This window comes from Balaenoptera borealis, assembly GCF_965194805.1.
Source record: "Balaenoptera borealis genome assembly, chromosome: 11".
NCBI lineage: Eukaryota > Metazoa > Chordata > Mammalia > Artiodactyla > Balaenopteridae > Balaenoptera > Balaenoptera borealis.
In genome coordinates, this window is record NC_138868.1 from 71660377 (window position 1) to 71682041 (window position 21665).

The window sequence follows — 21665 nt, forward strand, 5'->3', positions numbered from 1 at the left end:
GATTTTCAATGTAGATGAAACAGCCTAATATTGGAAAAAGATGCCATCTAGGGCTTTCATAGCTAGAGAGGAAAAGTCAATGCTTGGCTTCAAAGCTTCAAAGGACAGGCTGACTCTCTGTTAGGTGCTAATGTAGCTGGTGACTTGAAGGTGAAGCCAGTGCTCATTTACCATTCCAAAAATCCTAGAGCCCTTAAGAATTATGCTAAATCTACTCTGCCTGTGCTCTAGAAATGGAAGAACAAGGCCTGGCTGACAGCACATTTGTTTACAACATGGTTTACTGAATGTTTTAAGCCCACTGTTGAGACCTACTGCTTAGAAAAAACGATTACTGCTCATTGACAATGCACCTGGCCACCCAAGAGCTCTGATGAAGATGTACAAAGAGATTAGTGTTGTTTTCATGTTGCTAACACAACATCCATTCTGCAGCCCATGGATCAAGGAGTAATTTTGACTTTCAAGTTTTATTACTTAAGAAACACATTTTGTAAAACTACAGCTGCCATAGATAGTGATTCCTCTGATGGATCTGGGCAAAGTCAATTGAAAACCTTCTGGAAAGGATACACCATCCTAGATGCCATTGAGAACATTCATGATGCATGGGAAGAAGCCAAAATATCAACATTAACAGGAGTTTGGAAGAAGTTGGTTCCAACCTTCATGGATGACTTTGAAGGATTCAGGACTTCGGTGGCAGATGTAACCACAGATGTGTTGGAAATAGCAAGACAACTAGAAGTGAAGCCTGAAGATGTGACTGAACTGCTGCAATCTCATGATACAACTTTAACAGAAGCAATGGATAGTTGCTTCCTATGGGTGAGCAAAGAAAGTGCTTTGAGATGGAATCTACTTCCGGTGAAGATGCTGGAAAGATTGTTGAAATGACAACAAAGGATTTAGAATATTAAATCAGCTTAGCTGATAAAGCAGCATCAGGGTTTGAGAGGATTGACTCTAATTTTGAAAGAAGTTCTATGTGGGCTAAATGCTATCAAACAGTATTGCATGCTAAAGAGAAATTGTTCCTGAAAGGAAGAGTCAATTGATGGGGCAAAATTCATTGTCGTCTTATTTTAAGAAATTACCAGAGTCACCCCACCCTTCTGCAACCACCACCTGATCAGTCAGCAGCCTTCAACATCGAGGCAAGACCCTCCACCAGAAAAAAGATTAATGACTTGCTGAAGGCGCAGATGATGGTTAGCATTTTTTAACAATAAAGTATTTTAAAATGAAGGAATGTACTCTTTTTCAGACATAATGCTATTGCACACTTAATAGACCATAGTATAGTGTAAACATAACTTTTACATGGACTGGGAAAACAAAAAATTCATGTGACTCACTTTATTATGATATTGGTTTTATTGCAGTGGTCTGGAGCTGAATCTGCAATATTTCTGAGGTATGTCTGTACATAAATCTTTGATCACATTTCTGAGTCTCTCCTTGGGGTAGAATGCAAAAAATGGAATTCCAGGTAAAGATGAAAACTCTTTAAGGCTTATGATAATTTTGCCAGATTGCTTTGCAGAAAAGATATATCCATTCATACTCCCACGAGCAACATGAGAACACCACTTCCCTGTACCCTAACCAACACCCAGTCATTGAATTGATTTTTTGAAATGCATTCTGAAAGAATCCTCTTCATCCAGAAGCTAATGGTGAGATCTTTGGAGTCAGTCAAGGTTGAGATTCAATCCTCAGCCTGTGTAGCCATGTGACATGTGAGCCAGTCTCTGAACATCTGTTTCTTCATTCAGTCGGTAACAATAACTACCACACAGAGTTTTGTGGTGATTAGATGTAATGTTTATAAAGTGCTTAGCACAGTCTTGGCAAACAGAGTTCAATAAATGGTATATGTATTTTAGACTAAATGTCCCATGAGGTCATGTCTATTGTGGGTTGTTGTTATTTGGGTTTTCTTTGCTTTTTGTTTTCGTTTTTTGTTTTTTGCCTTTGCTCAGTGTCGAATGAGTGAGGGCTCCAGAGTAGGAAGGGTGGGGAGTGCAGCCCTGATGGGTCTCTTATCAGGCTCTCTGACGGCAGGAGACAGACGACCTTGATCTTGCGGAGCCCTCACGCTCTCCACCTCACTCTGGCCCTGATCAAGCCTGCAGTTGTTCACCCACTGATTCTGGAGGCTGTTCATCAGCAGATTCAGAGCAACAAGTTCCTCATTGTACGAATGAGAGAATTTCTGTGGAGAAAGGAAGATTGCCAGAAGTTTTACCAAGAACGTGGAGGGCATTTTTTCTCTCAGCAGTTGGTGGAGTTCATGGCCAGTGGGCTAATCTGAGCCTAAATCCTCCCCCACAAGGATGGCATCCAGATCTGGAGGACCCAGAGGGATCGGACCCACCAGAGTGTTTCGAGCATGCCACGTGGCCCCAGATTCAATTCGTGGGAGTTTTGGCCTCACCAACACCTGTAACACAACCCATGGCTCAGACTGTGGTTTCAGCCAGTAGAGAGATTGCAGCCTTTACCCCTGACTTCAGTGAACAGTGCTGGTATGAGGAAGAGGAGCCCTAGCTGCGCTACAGTCCAGAGGAGGCCTGTCTGTCTGTGAAGACTGGTGGCATTACCCAGCCTTTTCTCGCAGACTTCTGGTCCAGAGCATTCTCCTAGGACCAGGGAGGCCTGGGGCTCATTGCACCATCTCTGCTGGCCACCGCCACCTGCGTAAGGACCTAGCTCCTCGCTGCTGTCTCTTCTAGAATCTAACTCTCTATCTGCCTCTTCTCTGGAATGTTCATGGGTGGTTCAGAGGAATAATGGCTCCTCCTTTTTCTGAGAACTATTCATCCGTTTTCAAGGAGGAGCTTTCCTAATTGACTTGCCTGAAAAACGCAGTGGCTCTGTATTAGCAATATTTGGTCTATTTTCCTTAATGAGAGTCAGTGTTCTACTGAATCCTCAAGGCTGGGAGAACTACTCTAGGTGTTATCTCTCTATCCTTAACTGGAGTAATTAAACCTGTTCTGAAGCCAAAAAAAAAAAAAAAAAAAATCGCATGAATGAAAAGCTTCTATTTCAATAGTTAAAAATGATATGTCCCTTAAGTTAATTTAATTACTAATAAAGTCCTGGGCTTAGTAGCTATTTGCATTTCCAGCCTGTCATTTTAAAATTCATGTCCTCTGGCCATTCAACAAGGGAATTTGTAGGTTTTTACCAAGTGTTTAAAATATGACCCACACTTTATGTCCAAAAAGTTCACATCTAAGAATTTATCTTAAAGAAACAAAGCAGCTATATTCACAAATACATATACATTTACTATATTAATTATATATATATTTTTTTTCTTTGTGCTGTTTAGTACTTTTTAGATTTCCTATAGTTTTTTTTAATAATCAGAGAAAAAATAATAAATATGATTTGGAGAAAAAACCCCCAAAATAGAAAAACTTCCTGTGGGAAATTACTATTAAACAAGTTTTTAGTTGATGGACACATTAAACCTAACTGAATCAATCCTGAGAATCCCAGCGGTCACCCATTCTCTGTCTATCTGTCTATCATCTATTATAGATTTTATCTGGACCAATTGGAAACCATTTACTTTTCAATATTCATAAGAACTTGGTCAGTGTGTCACCCATATTTACTGCCCATTGTTTAATATGAATCCCTGTAACCACCTGAAATGTCTCTCTCCAAGGGAGAGCTCTCCTCTGGGTGTTCACCCCGCCTGGGCCAGTCACCAACTTGAGATCTAGCTCACATTCTACTTTGGACTTTGCCCTTCTTTTCTGTATAGTCTCTGTTCAAAGATGCATTAGGATTTGAGACTAATGTTTTAAGCTGTAAGTCAGGACATGCCTCAGTTCATGGGAGGCAGTGTGGTCATGTGGAAAGAATGAGATTTGGATTCAGATAGAATTAGATTTAAATCTCAGCCCTACATTTATTAGCTGTGTGATCTTAAGCTATTTAAAAAAGGGTAATAATGCCTACTCTGTGGTGTTATGAGAATTAAATAATGACAATGTGTATATACACCTGGGCCTGGCATGGAAGAGCAACTCAATAAACAGTTCTCTCCCTCATTTTCCTCCTTTCCTCATTCCCTTCATAGCACCTGCTGCATCTGATGAGGAGAAGGGACCCCTGCAGAATATAAGGAGATGCGTATTAGGAAGTGGAAATGAAGATGGAAGGAAACTAGTGGGTGGAGAGGCAGAGGGGGTTGGGTAGTGAAGATCAGAACTGGAAGAAAGCCCAGATTGACTGTTTTGTAAATGTAGGAAGCGTTTCAGGAGAGGAGGGAAAAACAGCACATGCTTTAAACAAGTTGGAGGAAAAGAAGGTGGGTGAGGTAGGGGCATAAGAAACAGTATTACCCTCTCTTGACTGGGCTATGCCACCAATGGGCAAAGGAACATTAGGCCAGGTAAATGAGGTTGATAACATTTCAGGTAGGAAACAGGAAGATACCAGCAAGAACAGGATATTTTCCTAATCTCACCCAGCAAACTTTAGCTTTGGCAACCAAAATTGGTTTCTTTGACTATCAAAGGAAATATCTAGTCAAGACTGGGAATAAGATCAAGGTTTAAATTAAATCAACTGCAATTGACAACAGTTAAGAATTATAACCAACTATATAGCACAGGGAACTATATTCAATATCCTGAGATAAACCATAATGGAAAAAAATATTAAAAAAGAATGTAGAGACTTCCCTAGTGGCACAGTGGTTAAGAATCTGCCTGCCAATGCTGGGGACATGGGTTTGAGCCCTGGTCCAAGAAGATCCCACATGCTGTGGAGCAACTAAGCCCGTGTGCCACAACTACTGAGCCTGTGCTCTAGAGCCCGCGAGCCACAACTACTGAGCCCGCATGCCACAACTACTGAAGCCCGCGTGCCTAGAGCCCGTTCTCCGCAACAAGAGAAGCCACCACAATGAGAAGCCCACGCACCGCAACAAAGAGTAGCCCCCCCTTGCTGCAACTAGAGAAAGCCCGCGCACAGCAACAAAGACCCAACACAGCCAAAAATAAATAAATAAATAAATTTACATTAAAAAAAAGAATATATATATATACACACTCATACATAGCTGAATCACTTTGCTGTACAGCAGAAATTAACACAACATTGTAAATCAACTATACTTCAATAAAAAAAAATTATAACCAAACTGAAACCACACAGGTATTTTTGTTAAGACCTTATATTAGCTCACAAGCAGTATATATAATTACAAAATTTACTTGAAAATTTGTAGAGCCAGGAATTACCAAAAAACCTTGGGGGAAAAAAACAAAGATGGAAGACTTGTTCTTATTATAAAACTCATTATAAAACTATAGCAATTAATTCCAAATAGAGCAATGGAACAGAATAAAGATTTCAGAAATAGATCTGTATATATATGGTCTGTTAATTAATGACTAAGATAGCTCTGCAGAGCAGGGGTAAAGGACTGTCATTTCAACAAACGGTGCTGAGGCCAGTGCATCTCCATGTGGAATAGAATGAAACATAATTCCTATCTCAGACCACACATAAAAATCAACTCCCAGCTGGACTGTAGAGTTAAATGTGAGAGGCAAATCAGATAAGCTTCTGGGACATAACACAGAAGAATCTCTTTATGATCTTAGGATAGAGAATGGTTTTCTCAAACAGGACACAGAAACATTAATCATTGATAAATTGACCTTTGTTGAAATTAAGAACTTCTGTTCAACAACACATCATTTACAGAACAAAAAGGTAAGCCACTGGAGAAGATTTTGCAATACATATACTCAACAAAGGAATTGTATAAAATATATCTCCCAGAAATTAGTAAGAAAAAGGCAGACAACCCATTCAAAAATGGGCAAAATATCTGAATACATATATCCCAAAAGATGACATCAAAATTTGCACAAAAAATATGAAATGTTCCTTAACATCATTAGTCATCAGAGAAATGAAAATAAAACCACAAGAAGATACTATTACATATCCATCAGTATGACTAAAATTAAAAAGACTGAAAATACCAAATATTTTGCAAGGATATGGACTGGTGAGAGTGGAAACTGCTATAAGCAATGAAAAAGTACAGTCATGCTGCAACATGAATGATCTCAGACATCACACAGTGAGAAAGAAGTCATACACAATAAGGTACACATCGTATAATTCCACTTGAATGAAGTTATTATTTGGTAAATTTATAAAATTTGCCTGGAGAAGAATTTTCCGAGCTATTTTTAGTTACAGTTTTTTAACTTTGGTAACATTCCACCAAAGTGTATAGAAAAAACTTTACATTCCCTGTCTGCACATTGCCAGTTTTTTTTGATATATTAACATGGAGGTGGAGGCCAATGCACTTAGATAAGAGAAAAAATTAAAGGCATAAGAATTGAAACAAGAAGCAAAAATATCTTTATCGGTGGGTCACATAAAATTACACCTGGAAAATCCTAGCGCATCAAAGATAAAACAAATTTAAACGATTGAATTCAGCAAGTTAGCAGGATATAAAATTATCATGCAAAAATGAATAGCTTTCATATATAAAAATAACCAGTTATAAGATATAATGGAAAGGCTTCCCTGGTGGCAAAGTGGTTAAGAATCCTCCTGCCAATGCAGGGGACACCGTTTCGAGCCCTGTTTGGGGAGGATCCCACATGCTGTGGAGCAACTAAGCCCGTGCACCACAACTACTGAACCTGCACTCTAGAGTCCACAAGCCACAACTACTGAGCCCGCATGCCACAACTACTGAAACCCGCATGCCTAGAGCCCATGCTCCGCAACAAGAAGCCACCGCAACGAAGAGTAGCCCCTGCTCGCTGCAACTAGAGAAAGCCCGCACACAGCAATGAAGACTCAATGCAGCCGAAAATAAATAAAATTTTTGAAGAAAGATATAATGGAAGAGAAAAACTATAATCACAATAGCAGCGCAAAAGACAAAATACTTAAGATTAAATTTTAGAAGTGTTCAAAACCTCTATGAAGAACATTTAGAACATTTCTGAAACACATAAAATAGACTTGACGTCCATACAAGATGTCAGTTCTTCCTAATTTATAAATTTAATGCAATTCCTCCAAAAAAAAACCAAAAAAATTTTTTGTTGCTGAAGCTACAAAATTGATACTTAAGTTCATTTGGAAAAACAAACATAAAAGAATAGCTAAGAAAACATTGAAAATGAAAAGCTATGAGGGGTGATTAGCCCTATCAGACATTATACCATACTACACAGCCTTCATATTTAAACCTTGTGCTATCAGTGCATGAAGAGACAGACCAATGGAATGGAATAGAAAGTCCAGAAATAGACCACACTACATATGAAAATCTAGCACATTGCTGGGGCAAAGAGGCCACTTTAATAAATGATGCACAGACAACTGGATAGTCATTTGTAAAAGATAAAATTAAATCCATTTCTCACAACTTTACAAAGAGTAAACTCTAAATGGATCAGAGATCTAAATGTGAAAGAAATGAAACTATAAGAGCACAAAAGGAAAGAAAACAAATTTTGCAATACATTATAGACAAAGGGCCAATATCCTTAATATAAAAGTTTTTAAAAAATTAATTTGGGGGGGAAGGGACTAAAAATCCTAGAAAAATGGACAAAATACACGAACAAGCAATGTACCAAAAATGGCCCTTACATATACATTTACAAGTTCAACTTCATTCATAACAGAAATGAAAACTAAAACTACATGGAGATAATCATCCACTAGATTGGCAAAAAATCAAAAGCTTGACAGTTAATTCTGATGGTGAGGAGAAATAGGCAGTCTTACACATTTTTGGCAGAAATACAAAATGATGCAAACTCTCTGGAGGGAATTTGGCAGTATTTAGCAAAACTACATATGCATTCACCCTTTTACCCAGCAATCCCACCTTCTAGGAATTGACTCTGAAGATAAACTTCCAAAAATATGAAAATACTAATAAGGTTAATATTGCAGCATTATTTATATATTGTAAATATTGGAACTACTTAAATACCCATATGTAGGAGAATGATAGAATAAACCATGGTATTTAAATTCAATAGAGTATTGTGTAGCTATGAAAAACAGAAAAGACCTTTATAAAATTGTAGGGAATAATTTCTAGGATATATTGTTCGGAGTGAGAATATATATAGCATACAAATTTTTGTATAAGAAAAATGGGGAAATTAAAAATACACATATCCACTTTTAGCAAAAAGAAATGAAGAAAGGATAAACAAGAATGAAACTGTTTACCTACAATGGATAGAGCAGAAAGAGGAGAAAGGCATGGGGCAACAGGGAAGGGAGTAAGATTTGAGGACACATGAGTATACACTGAAGAAAATAATAAGGGGTAAAGGAGCATTACCCCTTGCAACCTACTCTCAAAAGATTGAAAAAAAGTATATGTAAGTGTGCATGTTCATGCTTGTATATGAATATATATGTGTGGAACATACACACATAGAGAATAACTTTTTAAATGATGAAATGTTAAAAATTGGTGAATCTGCATAAAAGGTAAAAAGTACTCTAGTATTCTTACACATTTTCCATAAATTTGATATTATTTCAAAATTAAAAGTTTAAAAAACATGACCTGGTTTTAAAGCACTACTAAAAAGCTCAGAAATCAAGACTGGGATGATCAACCATTGGGCGTTTTCAGATATGTCTATGGATGGATAGATGTCATTTCACAAGTCCTATTTGCAGACTATTAAGACCAATAGACAAAAAAAACCCCACAAAAAACCAAAAAAACCAACAGACGTGCAATTGCACCTCTTATTCCATTAGGCAATGGTTTTTTGCCTCTAGCAGCATTTGCGCAAAGTCCAGATACACCCCGCAATCAGTTCAAATGCAATCATAGGTAGGCTGAAGTTAGTTTTATAAGCTTATAGTGGAGAAAATACTGATTTTTAAACAAAACGAACATGAAACTCTTGAAATTAAACAGGCACTGTGATCAAGGGTACTCAAGCACTAGTGTTGCGTAGCTGTACGTGAATCATCAGCACTGCCTAGTGGCTCTGACAGGCAGAAGAGAGTGTGGCCTGGGCCAACCAGCCTAATATCCATTGTGCTTCTTTCATTTAATCAACTATTATGTGCAATCACCACTCAAGAGCTCTTTGAATCTCACTTTACCACTTATGACGTCAAGGCACACAGATTAAATATTCTTTTATTTGACCCAAATTATTATTGAGTGACAACATTTAAATTACACATCGGAAGGCAGTACAATTACCTCTTAAAACAGGCAATGATGGTTTAATTAAAAGAGTTTGATAGGGCTTCCCTGGTGGCGCAGTGGTTGAGAATCCGCCTGCCAATGCAGGGGACACGGGTTCGAGCCCTGGTCTGGGAAGATCCCACATGCCGCGGAGCGACTAGGCCCGTGAGCCACAACTACTGAGCCTGCGCGTCTGGAGCTGGTGCTCCGCAACAAGAGAGGCTGCGACAGTGAGAGGCCTGCGCACCGCGATGAAGAGTGGCCCCCGCTCGCTGCAACTAGAGAAAGCCCTTGCACAGAAACGAAGACCCAACACAGCCAAAATAAATAAATAAATAAATAAATAGCGTTCCCTTAAAAAAAAAAAAAAAAAAAAGAGTTTGATAAAGAAGATATGGAAAAATCAGGATGTCAAGAAAAGTACCAAGGTGAACATACACCTTGACACAGAGACTAAAATATTTGACTATACAATTTGGGGTTCTAGTTCAACAATTTTTGTTAGTAGTCATGCCGAAAGTAACTGGAGAAATATATACATAATTGTTGAGAGGTTGTGTCTGGGGAGAGGATTATAGGGAAATACACATTTTGATAAAATTTCAATGTCTGAATTTTGAAGAATGAATATGCATTGCCTTTACGATTTAAACAGCTAAAATCAGATCTAGTTATCAGTCATGGCAATAGCAAGCTACGTGAACTGACTTCTTAAGAGATTAAGCTAAATCACTAGTATTTTCAGACCTAGCTATTAAACATTAAGTTCAGACTATTAAAAGAAAATGAGAAAAGCAAATGATGAAATGTGGACATTTTTCATTCAAAACATGGAAGCTCTTTGGACTCAAAAAACCAAGTCTTCATTCTATAAAAACTTATAATAATCTTAATGGTAGTTAGCTTTAAAAAGCCACAAAATACTGTGAATTAAATGTATGAGAGATACAAAAGAGGACATCAGATTACATTGGGGGATGGTTATTTTTATTAAATTTAATTAATTAATTAATTTATTTATTTTTGGCCATGTTGAGTCTTTGTTGCTGCACGTGGGCTTTCTCTAGTTGTGTCAAGCGCGGGCTACTCTTCGCTGCGGTGCGAGGGCTTCTCACTGCAGTGGCTTCTCTTGTGGCAGAGCACAGGCTCTAGGCACTGCGGGCTTCAGTTGTGGCACGTGGGCTCAGTAGTTGTGGCGCACAGGCTTAGTTGCTCTGCAGTATGTGGGATCTTTCCGGACCAGGGATCGAACCCATGTCCCCTGCATGGGCAGGTGGATTCTTAACCACTGTGCCACCAGGGAAGTCCCGTTATTTTTAAATATAGTACATTTCATTGGAAAAATTTTACAGTGGGAGACTTTTTTATTCCATTTTTCTAATAAAGAGTTTTTCCTCTTTGTTTCTTAAAACATAAAATGTTTTCTTGACCCTTTACATGTAAAATTTATCAATTTTAAGGGCAATTTCCTGGCAATTTCACCAGGCTGAGCCAGGTGAAATATGTCAAGCAATTTACATATAAAATTAGAAAGCTAATTTTGGTTTTACTGCATAGTTTAGTATGCACAGGTTCCAAATTTACTTGAAAACTACACTGGCTTAATTTTAGATTTGGAAGCACCACCTTGTGGCAAAAGTAAGGACTTCTGAATTGCAGGAGTCAAGACAACTTTCCGGAAGAGAACACTGGTGGGCTTCTGAGGCATTGGTCAAGTTCTATTTCCTGACCTGTATAGAGAATGCCATGAGGCTCACTTTATCATTATCTGTTAAAGCACATGACTCTTCTGTTATTGCAGGTCATAATTTTAAAAGTTTAGGGAAAAAATGTCCAGTTTGTACCCAAATTGAAAGTCGTATGCCTAAATGCTTGAATTTTCTAAAAGTACCAGTTTTATTTCCTAGAATTGTAAATGCACCATTGTATTTTTGATACACAACAAAATGCCAGAAAGAGGGATATTCTTTGGTAAACGATGGAAGGATTTTTTTCCTCAAAATGTTTTCACTGAGGCCCTCTCTCAGCCTCCAGAGCAACTCTTGGGGCTTTGCAGTCATCTGGAAATCACCGCTACACACCTATCCCAACGTGTCTGAAAACTGCCCAAAAAACCCTAGACTTCACTGCATCAATACAGAATATCAAGGATATGTGGCATATTTAACTATGCAGCAATATTCATCAAAAAGGCTTTTCTTTCCTATTTACTGTATTTCCAGGAAGTGACACACGCTATTCACAAAATGACCTGAATTGGCTGAGAGTTTCACCCTCTCTCACTGCCATGGAATCACTTTTCCTAGGAGCTAACAGAATCACATTTAGTACCTCTTTCATACCGTAGAGCAGTTTGTAGGAAGGGAGAAAGCCTTACTCTTTTTTTCTCAGGAAGCTGTCAGGACGCATTAGTGACCATCTCCCTCACTATGACCCTCACCCCAGCAGGTGACGTCTCATTGGCAGGTGAGAAGAGCCATTGGCTGAGTCTTCCCAGACAGCCACCCAAACCAGCTTCCATCCCACCATGGAGAGCAACTCTTACTCATGATTTCGTCTTTGCTTCATTCAAATACTGGGAATATTAAAGATGGGAGCAGATGTGCCTGAGAATATTTCACAGGACAAGGCCTTCTGCTGAGTTAATGCAACCTGCTAAAATAATCCTTATGCTCAAGTGAGGCACAGAAAACATTTTTAAAGAAACGAAGGTTACATCACAATTCTTGACTTAGACCCATTAAAAGGGCTATGATATAGAGGCAGCCACTAAGCAAATGCTGCCTTTTATAGTTTGACACATTCTAGGTATGAATATGCCAATAATCAGGAATATCACTCAGTCTAGCGTTTGTTTCTACATATAAAGAAATGCCAGGCTGTTGTACCACCAAGATCTATAACTTCCTTAAGGAGTCTTGAATATATAGCTGTACTGTAAGATGAAAAGAAGGAATACTCTCAGGGAGTCTTTAAACAGAGTCTTAAAAAGGAGAATGGGATTATGGAACTTAAATCTGAAGAGGTCAAATTCTTAGGTCCCCCGAATACAAATTAGAAAATGTAACAGGAGCTGCTTCTCTAAGATTTTGGAATTGCCCATGCTCAATGTTAAGATAAAATATTATTAATGAGAAACCTTGGCATTGATATTCCACAGAAGTTATATTTCAATATGTTTCTCTAATATAACCATAAGGTTCAAGTGACCACTCTATCTTAAAAAAAAAAAACAAAAAAACTCTTCAATAGCTTCTAAGAAGATATGGTTAAATTATTTTAACCCTTTCCTCCTAGAAACAGGTGAGAGAGAGAGAGAGAGAGAGAGAGAGAGAGAGAGAGAGAGAACCATTAATAATAGAAAATAATGGAGAAAATTACTACCATTCAATGGGAACATAATCCTCTGGAATCTTTGCTACAACTGGAATAAAAAACTCAATAATTCTGACAGACTTTATTTTATGATACAAACATATCTAGTTATTCAAAGTATAGGGTATATGTAATCATTCAAAGTTTCTGGCTGATACTATCACAAGCATTAGAAAAAGAGCATATACTGAGTAACAGACAGTGAGCTTAGGTACTGTTTCATATAAATTGTTTTACCTGCAGGAAATCTAGGATGTCTAGAAGTTACAAAAATTATAAAAAGGGCTAGATTCTATAAGCTCTTTTCCTCAACTTTGGCTAAATATAATAACCTTAAAATACTGACAGTCTTTGATTATAAAGCAGAAACGTACAATGGTAGATTTATTTTAGTCCTTACTCAAGACTGTATTTAAGCAAAGCTCTCACTCGGTAAGACATATACTGATGTATGTCAGAAAAACAACATTCTAAGTTTTATGGAGCATTTACAGAACAGGTAATGTTAACAACCAGATTAAAAAATAAGGAAAACCAATGCTATACTATATACCCTTGAGCTGGGAAGTTTCTCAAATAATGAAGTCATGTTCAGGAAATGATATTCAAAAACATAAATTTTTATACGTTAGTTTCTCTGTTAAGTAAGAATCATTCAAATTCTTCAGTTAACAGCAATACTCAAAAAATCTTCAAATCTTCAACCGGTAAACTTGTAGTTTACAACGTTTCGATTTTTCCTGAATCTTGAAAACTTCAAACTGCCATTAAATATATTATCTTCTGTTTCTTCTTAAAGAACTAATGTTCATAAAAGGATCATCATCATCATCCTGGAATGACATCCAAATGTCAAATTAGTGACTGTTCCATGCTTCACTGAAACAAGACAGAAGTTCTTATGGGCAAAACAATACCAGTAAGAGCCATTTTCTCCTTTCACATGGGGTAGACTTTCATTTTTCTATTTCCTTTATAAATATGAATAGTTTGTCAATTTTTTTCTCTTCCTTCCTTCCTTAGTAGCTATTTCATTGTTAAAACAATGAAAGTCCAGCTAAATTCTTAGCAAGCATTAAAAATAAAATTTATCCTGCTCTATATGTGTGTATATATATAAGCCCACAATATATATCATATATATTTCTCTCAACTATTCACCTTAATAAAAGCAAATAAGGCATGGGCAAGACAAAAAAAAAAAAAACCAAAGAAAACTCTTCAAGTCATTTCTATTAGGTTTTTAAATAGGTTTTTTTTTTTTTTTCACTTACATTTTATAACTGGTATATCTGATGTTCTGGAAATTCAGAGCCAAAAAAATAATGAAGCCACATGACCTAATTCAGAAATAGCTGTAATTTTTATTTCCATTACCCATTTAATGCTAGAAATAGACAGCTACTCTCAGACTGGTACAAGAAGCAACCTAGGAAAGCAACCTTTCAAATATTTTTTTTTGGAAAAATAAGTAGAGGAACTATTTAGTTTCAAAGAGTTCCCATGCTGCTGGGACGTAGATTATATGCATAGTAAGAATAGGCAGGAATAGCAGATGTTAACTAAGAATTTAATTAGAGAGAATGAAAACTTAACCTTCGATAAGCCCCAAATACATAATTTGATGAGGTTAACATAAAATCAATGATATACATTCTATAACTAACTATTCAAAAGAGAAAGCAAATCTGTAAAGTTTTGATTTATGTTTCTTTTAAGACATTAATAAAAAGGGATGATTATTTGGTGTTAGGCTCTGCTGGTGATATTAACATGTCCCAGTGTTCGCTAAATTAGCTATCTCTAGTGAGATATGGATGCCTTGAGAAACACAAATTCGCTCTCAATTATTGATTCATTTTCTGCTACCATAAAAGGCAGAACTCGTTAATAAATCAGAGATAAATCCAAACCATAGTAGAGAATTTGCTAATAGTTCTCCTTTGCAGCTAACATGAACTATATGAATTTCTGTAAGTAACATATAACCACATGTATATCTAGATGCTTTGGAATTAACAAACGGGTCAACAACTGCCCACTTCTCTCCTGGAGGCAACATGCTAGTATTTAATAGGCAGACTGAGCTCATGGGCCCATTTTTCTTTGCAGCCTGAGTTCTGGGGAGTCTTCTCTTCAAGCTGTTTCAAAACCACAGCTGGGACACAGGGAACATGACGGCAGCAGGTGAAACTCAAAATCAAAGGCGTGAGTCATGTGGTACAACAGGGATGAACCTGGAGGACACTAATGCTCAGTGAAATAAGTCAGGCTCAAAAAGACAAATGCTGTATAATTCCACTTATATGAAGTATCAGAGTAGTCAAAATCATAATGACACAAAGTAGAAGAGCCCCTTGCCAGGGGCTGAGGAGAGGGGAAAATGAGGAGATGTGGTTCAATGGGTATAGATTTTTCGTTTTGGAACATGAAAAGGTTCTGGAGATCGTTGTACAACAGTGTGAATATACTTAATATTAGTGAACAAACTGTACACTTAAAACTGGTTAAGATGGGGCTTCCCTGGTGGCGCAGTGGTTGAGAGTCTGCCTGCCAATGCAGGGGACACGGGTTCGAGCCCTGGTCTGGGAAGATCCCACATGCCGTGGAGCAACTGGGCCCGTGAGCCACAATTACTGAGCCTGCGCGTCTGGAGCCTGTGCTCTGCAACAAGAGAGGCCGCGATAGTGAGTGGCCCGCGCATCGCGATGAAGAGTGGCCCCCGCTTGCCGCAACTAGAGAAAGCCCTCGCACAGAAACGAAGACCCAACACAGCCATAAATAAATAAATAAATAAATTAAAAAAAAAAAAAAAACCTGGTTAAGATGGTAAGTTTTATGTTGTGTGTTTCTACCACAACTGAAAAACACCATCATGTACCACCTTAAATATACGGGAAATGTGTAGAGCATATAGTGAACATTTAATAAACATTCTGTTGTAAAGTAACATCAAAGGCTTTCACGATATCATCACCACTATTTCTCCAAACATAAACACCAGAAGCTGAAAAAACTATTCTGAATCTACTGTTAACTGGGCAAGTTAAATAAGAGCTGAGTGAATATTATATGTTAAGGATCTGCAGGCCTTTCACATCTGAGGTATTTCCATCGATGAGCACTAAGCAGAGGCTACTCACTGACTCAATGTTAACTATGGTTCAAAGGAAGGTGATCAATGAAACTATTTTTAGAAATAATTTTCGGCAACTAGCGTAGCAGTCCCTATTCAGATTTTATAAACATTTAAGAATTATTTAAGACTTAACGTATTACGCTATTACCTCATCTGATTCAAAATCAACCCCTTTAGTGTTGTGGCTCCGGGACATGTGTTTGCTCGATGATGAAGTGCTCAACCACCTGAGGCAAAATATGAGAAAAACAGAGAAAATGAACCAAAGAATTCATCACAAAGAAGTTTTTAGCTAAGTTTTTCATTTTAGTAGCAGCCATGAATAAAAATAACTAACACATTCCCTTCGAGCTACATTAGAGGCAGTAGGAGCTTAGTGGCAATGAAAAGGACTCTGATGTCAGGGTCTGAATTCCAGTTCTGCCATTTAGGGGCTACATGGCTTCAAGCAGCTTAGCCTCTCTGTGCCGCAATTTCCTCACCTGTAAAACGAGGATGATAAGAACTTTTTAAAGATTAAATGTGTTTATATACTTAAACACTTTGATCAGTGCCTGACACACATGAAGCACGCCACAGATGTTTGCTGACATCATAGTTCTTAGCATATATTAACACGTATCTACTACCATCCTCTACTCCTGAAAATTATGGCAATACTGAAATATTTTAAATCAAATCTCAGTTACGTTTCTGTAACAGGATAAAAGGATCTTAGGAAAGGCTCACCGCTTTCTAGGGTTGCCTCACTGTTAATATTATTTGTGTCCAGTCCGAATAACAAATATTTATTTAGTGCTTGACCCCTGCCAGGTACTATGATAGGCCCTGGGAGACATCAGTAAGCAAGATAATCAGGAATCTACTTTTATGAAGCTTAACTTGTAGTGATGGAACTCATATTCCTATGTATTTTTACTAACAAAAATTTTAAGTCATCTTAGGACAGGGGCCAGCAAACTTGGCTAGCAGACCAAATCCAGCCTACCTGTTCCTTACAGCCTGTGAGCTAAGAACGGTCTTCACATTTTGAAATGGGTATATTTAAATGGTTATATAAGCACCTACATAATATCCCCAGTTTTGCCTCTTGGCCCGCAAAGCCTAAAATATTTACTACCTGGCCCTTTAAGAAAAAAGTCTGCCGGCTCCTGTCTTAAATAAAAGCAGTGTTTGTGAACTCTTAGCCAACAGTTTGTTACCATGCTTTGGGATGTTACTATAGCAAACAAAATATATCTAAAGGTCTTGTCTGGACAAATTGTTGAGAGTCAAGAGGTCTATGCATCAGAAGGAGACAGAAAAATCCACAGCCCCTTAGGCACAAAAGTAAAGGACAGGAGGATCTGCCGAGCAAACTTGAAGAGCAACATAGCTTTGGAGGTAGAGGATCAAGGAATCTATCAACCAATCTACCTGGGAAGTCCCCAACTCTCTGTACTTGACCTAAGCAGGAACTGAGCATTGTTGACTTGTTTCCATCATCTGTGACAGGAAGAAGCAGATCAAAAGCATGAAGCCACAGTGCCAAGGCTAGCCACAGCAGGTGAGGCATTGTTGCTGTGAGAGCTGGAGAAAGAGGGGGGTTATAGGAAGAAGCACCCACTGAGGCCTGACTCCGCCTGCTGATGTCTCCCCGGACAAATAACCAGTGGTGTCCAGAAACAAGCCAGGCATTCTACACCAGATGCTGGCTCATTTGATCATAGCAGGAGCCCCTAATTCTGCACCAGAGGACCTCACACACCTACAGATCCAGTCTATGAGAGGTCCCCTATCCTTAGAAAGCAGTGGCAGGAAGGGAAGAATGGTTATACAGTTTTGACTCCTGGGTCAAATAAATGGGCTATTGTCCTGGATGTCAAAAAATGTTTAATTGGATTAGTTTTCTGTGGATGGCTCAAAAATAAGGCAGACAGGGTGTATTACATTGAGTGCCATGAGCTGTATGTCTTCTCCATTTTTGTACAGATATAACTTGGGGGCACAAGTCAGAATTCCTACCTAGAGATGTTCAGCCAATTATGTCAGTTGTAGCAGCATCACAAGCATAAGAGAACATGTTAAATTGGCCTTGGTACATAAAAGTTGCCACCAAAATGTTGGCTCCCCCCACTGCAAGGTTTAATAGAATCCCCTCCATCTCTCCTCCTCTACCTGGCCTGATGGGGCCAGGTCTTCTCTTGCTCACTGCTTTAAGGTCGGCGTGGGGGGAAGGTTGCCACCAGCTCTATCAAATCTGGAAGGGTCTTTTATCCCCAGTACAACCATGTAGAGTTTGGTGCAGTTCTTCCAGGGAAAAGTGGGTGGATTTCCACTGCCCATCCAGCAGAAAGGAGTTTTACAGTTGGAAGTTCTTTCCTTTTTAAAGTCAACTACCAGAATATTAGTGCTTTTACTGCTTACCATTCTTCCCATTATTCTTGTTCTATTTCCCTAGCCTGTTATTTCTTCAATAAGCCCTTCTAGAGGTGTTACTATGTGTTAAGTACTGTACTTAGCACTTCACAAATATTAACTCACTTTAAAGCCTCATAACACTTTGAGGTAAATATTATTATCTTCATCTTACAGATGAGGACACTGAGGCACAGAAGTCAAAAAAACTTGCACAAGGTCCACACTCAGTAAGTGGTAGAGCTTAAATACTTTAAATGATGAGTGAAATAACTATACAAACCATGCCATTACTAAACAATTCCTCAAAGACAGTATAACTTGTGTCACCCAGCTGCTGTCATCAGGAACATAAATCTGCCAAGGCTGATTTCAGATTTCTTGCCAAAATGTTCGTTTCTAAATCTCCTCTCGTCAATTAAGTGATTCTTATTACATGCACAGAGGTCTGAGAGCTTAATCTATTATGTGAAGAAGCAACAGCAGAGGATGGACCTAGAGATTATCGTACTAAGCGAAGTCAGTCAGAAAGAGAAAGACAAAGATCACATGATATCACTTACATGTGGAATCCAAAATACGACACAAATGAACTTATCTACAAAACAGAAACAGACTCACAGACATAGAGGACAGACTTGTAGCTGCCAAGGGGGAGGCAGGTGGGGGAGGGATGGAGTGGGAGTTTGGGGTTAGCAGATGCAAATTATTATATTGATACACAGGATGGATACACAACAAGGTCCTACTGCATAGCATAGGGAACCATATTCAGTATCCTGTGATAAACCACAATGGAAAAGAATATGAAAAAGAATATGTATATGTACAACTGATTCACTTTGCTGTACAGCAGAGATTAACACAACATTGTAAATCAACTATACTTCCAATAAAATTAAAAAAAAAAAAAAAAAAAAAGAAGCAGCAGCAGCAACAGCAAAGATGAGTCCTGGAGCAGAATGCCTGGCTCTGTGACTGGCTGTGTGACCTTAGGTAAGTTACTTAGACTACCACGCCTCACTTTGTTCAAAGGTAAAAGGGGGAAAATAGAGTTATAAGTATATTTACCTCCTGGAGTGACCGTGAGCAGCAAATAAGCTAATTCATATGCAAAGGCTCAGAATGGTACCTGACACATAGGAAGTGCTAAAAGCTGAAACAGAATATTAACAAAATACAAAGCTATTTTCTGTTAATTGGAGAAGACATAGTACTCCAGCAAGAAAATCACTGGGTAATAAAGGCAAAAGGAAATGAATGACAAGTTATTCAAAGTTTCAGTGAAAATACTTGTAATAATGCTGCATTGACTCCACGAACTACCCCTTGGTCTATTTTTCACGTTTGTACGTACGTGACTAGCTGAAAATAAATCTGTTGGACTTCCAGGGCTTCCCTGGTGGCGCAATGGTTAAGATCTGCCTGCCAATGCAGGGGACATGGGTTTGAACCCTGGTCTGGGAAGATCCCACATGCCACAGAGCAACTAAGCCCGTGTGCCGCAACTACTGAGCCTGCGAGCCACAACTATTGAAGCCTGCACGCCTAGAGCCCGTGCTCCGTAATAAGAAAAGCCACCGCAATGAGAAGCCCGCACACCGCAATGAAGAGTAGCTCCCGTTTGCCGCAACTAGACAAAGCCTGTGTGCAGGAATGAAGACCCAACACAGCCATACATACATACATACATACATACATAGATAAATAAAAGTTTTTTAAAAATCAGACTTCCGTAGCATAGAGAAATGTATATGTTGAATTCTGGATAATTTTTAATTTTTTTAGATATTCTTTTTGCAGGAAGTCACTGCACCGACCTTTGATCAGCTTTGGAAGTGGTAGGAAAAATGTCTTCTTCCATATCTGACTCATCTACCACAATTACCTAAGGGGGAGAAACAGAAGAGCAAATAGTCTTTGTGGGAATGGAAAATCTAAATAAAAATGCATTAAATAACGTCAAAAAATATATATTTTTACAAAAAGTTACAAAAAAGGAGGCAGATACCATGTAAGCAATAACCATGAAAACTAAAGCTCTGCCTAACCTCCCCACTAATGTCACTCTTCATTTATAAATGGTTTTTTTATACAACATGTGTGAGCTCACTTCTCTCCTGCTACCACGGCAGCCTGGGTACCTAAACATGCACTTAGATTGGTGAATGACTCACATCGGGTCATGTGCGGACAGTGCCCTGTGACTTTTTTGGGTTCTAATGAGGAACTAGGCCATCGGTGCTTCATCTCCAATTTTAAATGAGGTATAAGACTGTGTGGGAAGTACCGGATATCTGTTTTTCTGTTACATTTATCCCTGTTAAATACCACTTGCTGCTTTTAAGCCCCATGAAAGATACTTGTGATTCTTCATTCTATCATCCAAATTACTACCTATTCCTCTACATTTTGTGTTATCTTGACACTTAATACACACATTTGCCATGTCTTCATCCAACTGATAAAGCCAAAGAAAAAATAGTGAAAAAAGCAGCACTTGAGACCCCCCCTCCACCCAAGGCTGACATTGAACTATTAATCAAAAACCGTTAAATGAAGTTGTCTAAATAGCTATGAATCCAGCCAATATTTCTGCATTTTGTCCATGAAACTATCAGGAGATTGTCTTAAGTGCCTTGAAGGAATCAAATGCCTTCAGCATTCCCCTTATCTACCACTATGTCACCTCAATCAAAAAAATGAAAGAAAAAGTTACCATGACTTGTTCTTTCTGAACTCATGTTCTTGCATTATAAAAGAAAAATCTAGAAGGGAAGCTACCTTGTGGACATGATGATAATTTTGTTTTCAGATACAATCTTGAAGCGATAGCAGGCAATAGTTGAATAGGAATAATGAAATGGAGCTCAGGATAAAAGTTAGCACCAGTATACCCATATATAATTGTATAATAATGAGAGGAAAAAAAAAACAAACAGAGAAGTTTTCTGGAAGAGGAGGTGGTCAATTGTGTCACATACTCAAGAGATCAAGAAGGAGTGAAATTTGAGAAAATGCTGGTGGGGCAGTATGATATAGAGCAACGATTCTCAACTAGGTGTGATTTTTAACCCCCCCTCCCATCCCAGAAACATCTGGACATGTCTGGAGACATTTTGATTATCATAACTAGAGGTGACACCCCAGGCATCTAGTAGGTAGAGGCCAGGGATGGTGCCTGGGAAGTAAGACACATGTGTTTTGAAAGAGGGGGAATAGGAGAATCAAGCCCATTCTGGACTCTTCTTGGAATCCAAAGGAAGAGCAGAAGTTTCATGTTAAATCTAGAGCTGAACACAGAGGTCCATAGAGTCAGACCTTGTAGCTTGTCTTGAGTCTGCCTTCAGCCATTAAGACACAAGCCAGAGTATTATGAGAGTATAAGTAACAAAAGGAAGCCAGCAATAAATAAGACCTCTCTACGCACTGAACACCCATCTTCAATCATAGTTTTCCACGCATGGACTCTTTTGGTTCAACGTTATTATCCTTAAAAATATT

General features: G+C 38.4%; 1 protein-coding gene and 1 pseudogene across 4 annotated transcripts in view; one reads left to right on the plus strand and one right to left on the minus strand.

The window, feature by feature from the left end:
- Positions 1-669: 669 nt before the first annotated feature.
- LOC309606628 lies at positions 670-9053 on the plus strand (annotated as a pseudogene). Its single transcript has 3 exons — positions 670-828; positions 1471-1492; positions 2001-9053. The product of its transcript is annotated as an uncharacterized misc_RNA (transcript).
- Positions 9054-9179: 126 nt separating this feature from the next.
- The window catches only part of MRE11 (MRE11 homolog, double strand break repair nuclease), a 71281-nt gene continuing 58795 nt past the window's right edge, over positions 9180-21665 (minus strand). For 2 of the 3 annotated variants that reach the window (XM_082339915.1, XM_082339916.1), the window contains 3 exons: positions 19982-20049; positions 15913-15991; positions 9180-13458 (listed from right to left, as the gene is read on the minus strand). In XM_082339915.1, coding sequence (XP_082196041.1) covers positions 13402-13458; positions 15913-15991; positions 19982-20049 — 204 coding nt within the window. In that variant the 3' untranslated portion in view covers positions 9180-13401. The remainder of the gene's footprint in view (positions 13459-15912; positions 15992-19981; positions 20050-21665) is intronic. The other variant, XM_082339917.1, reaches the window with a different exon arrangement.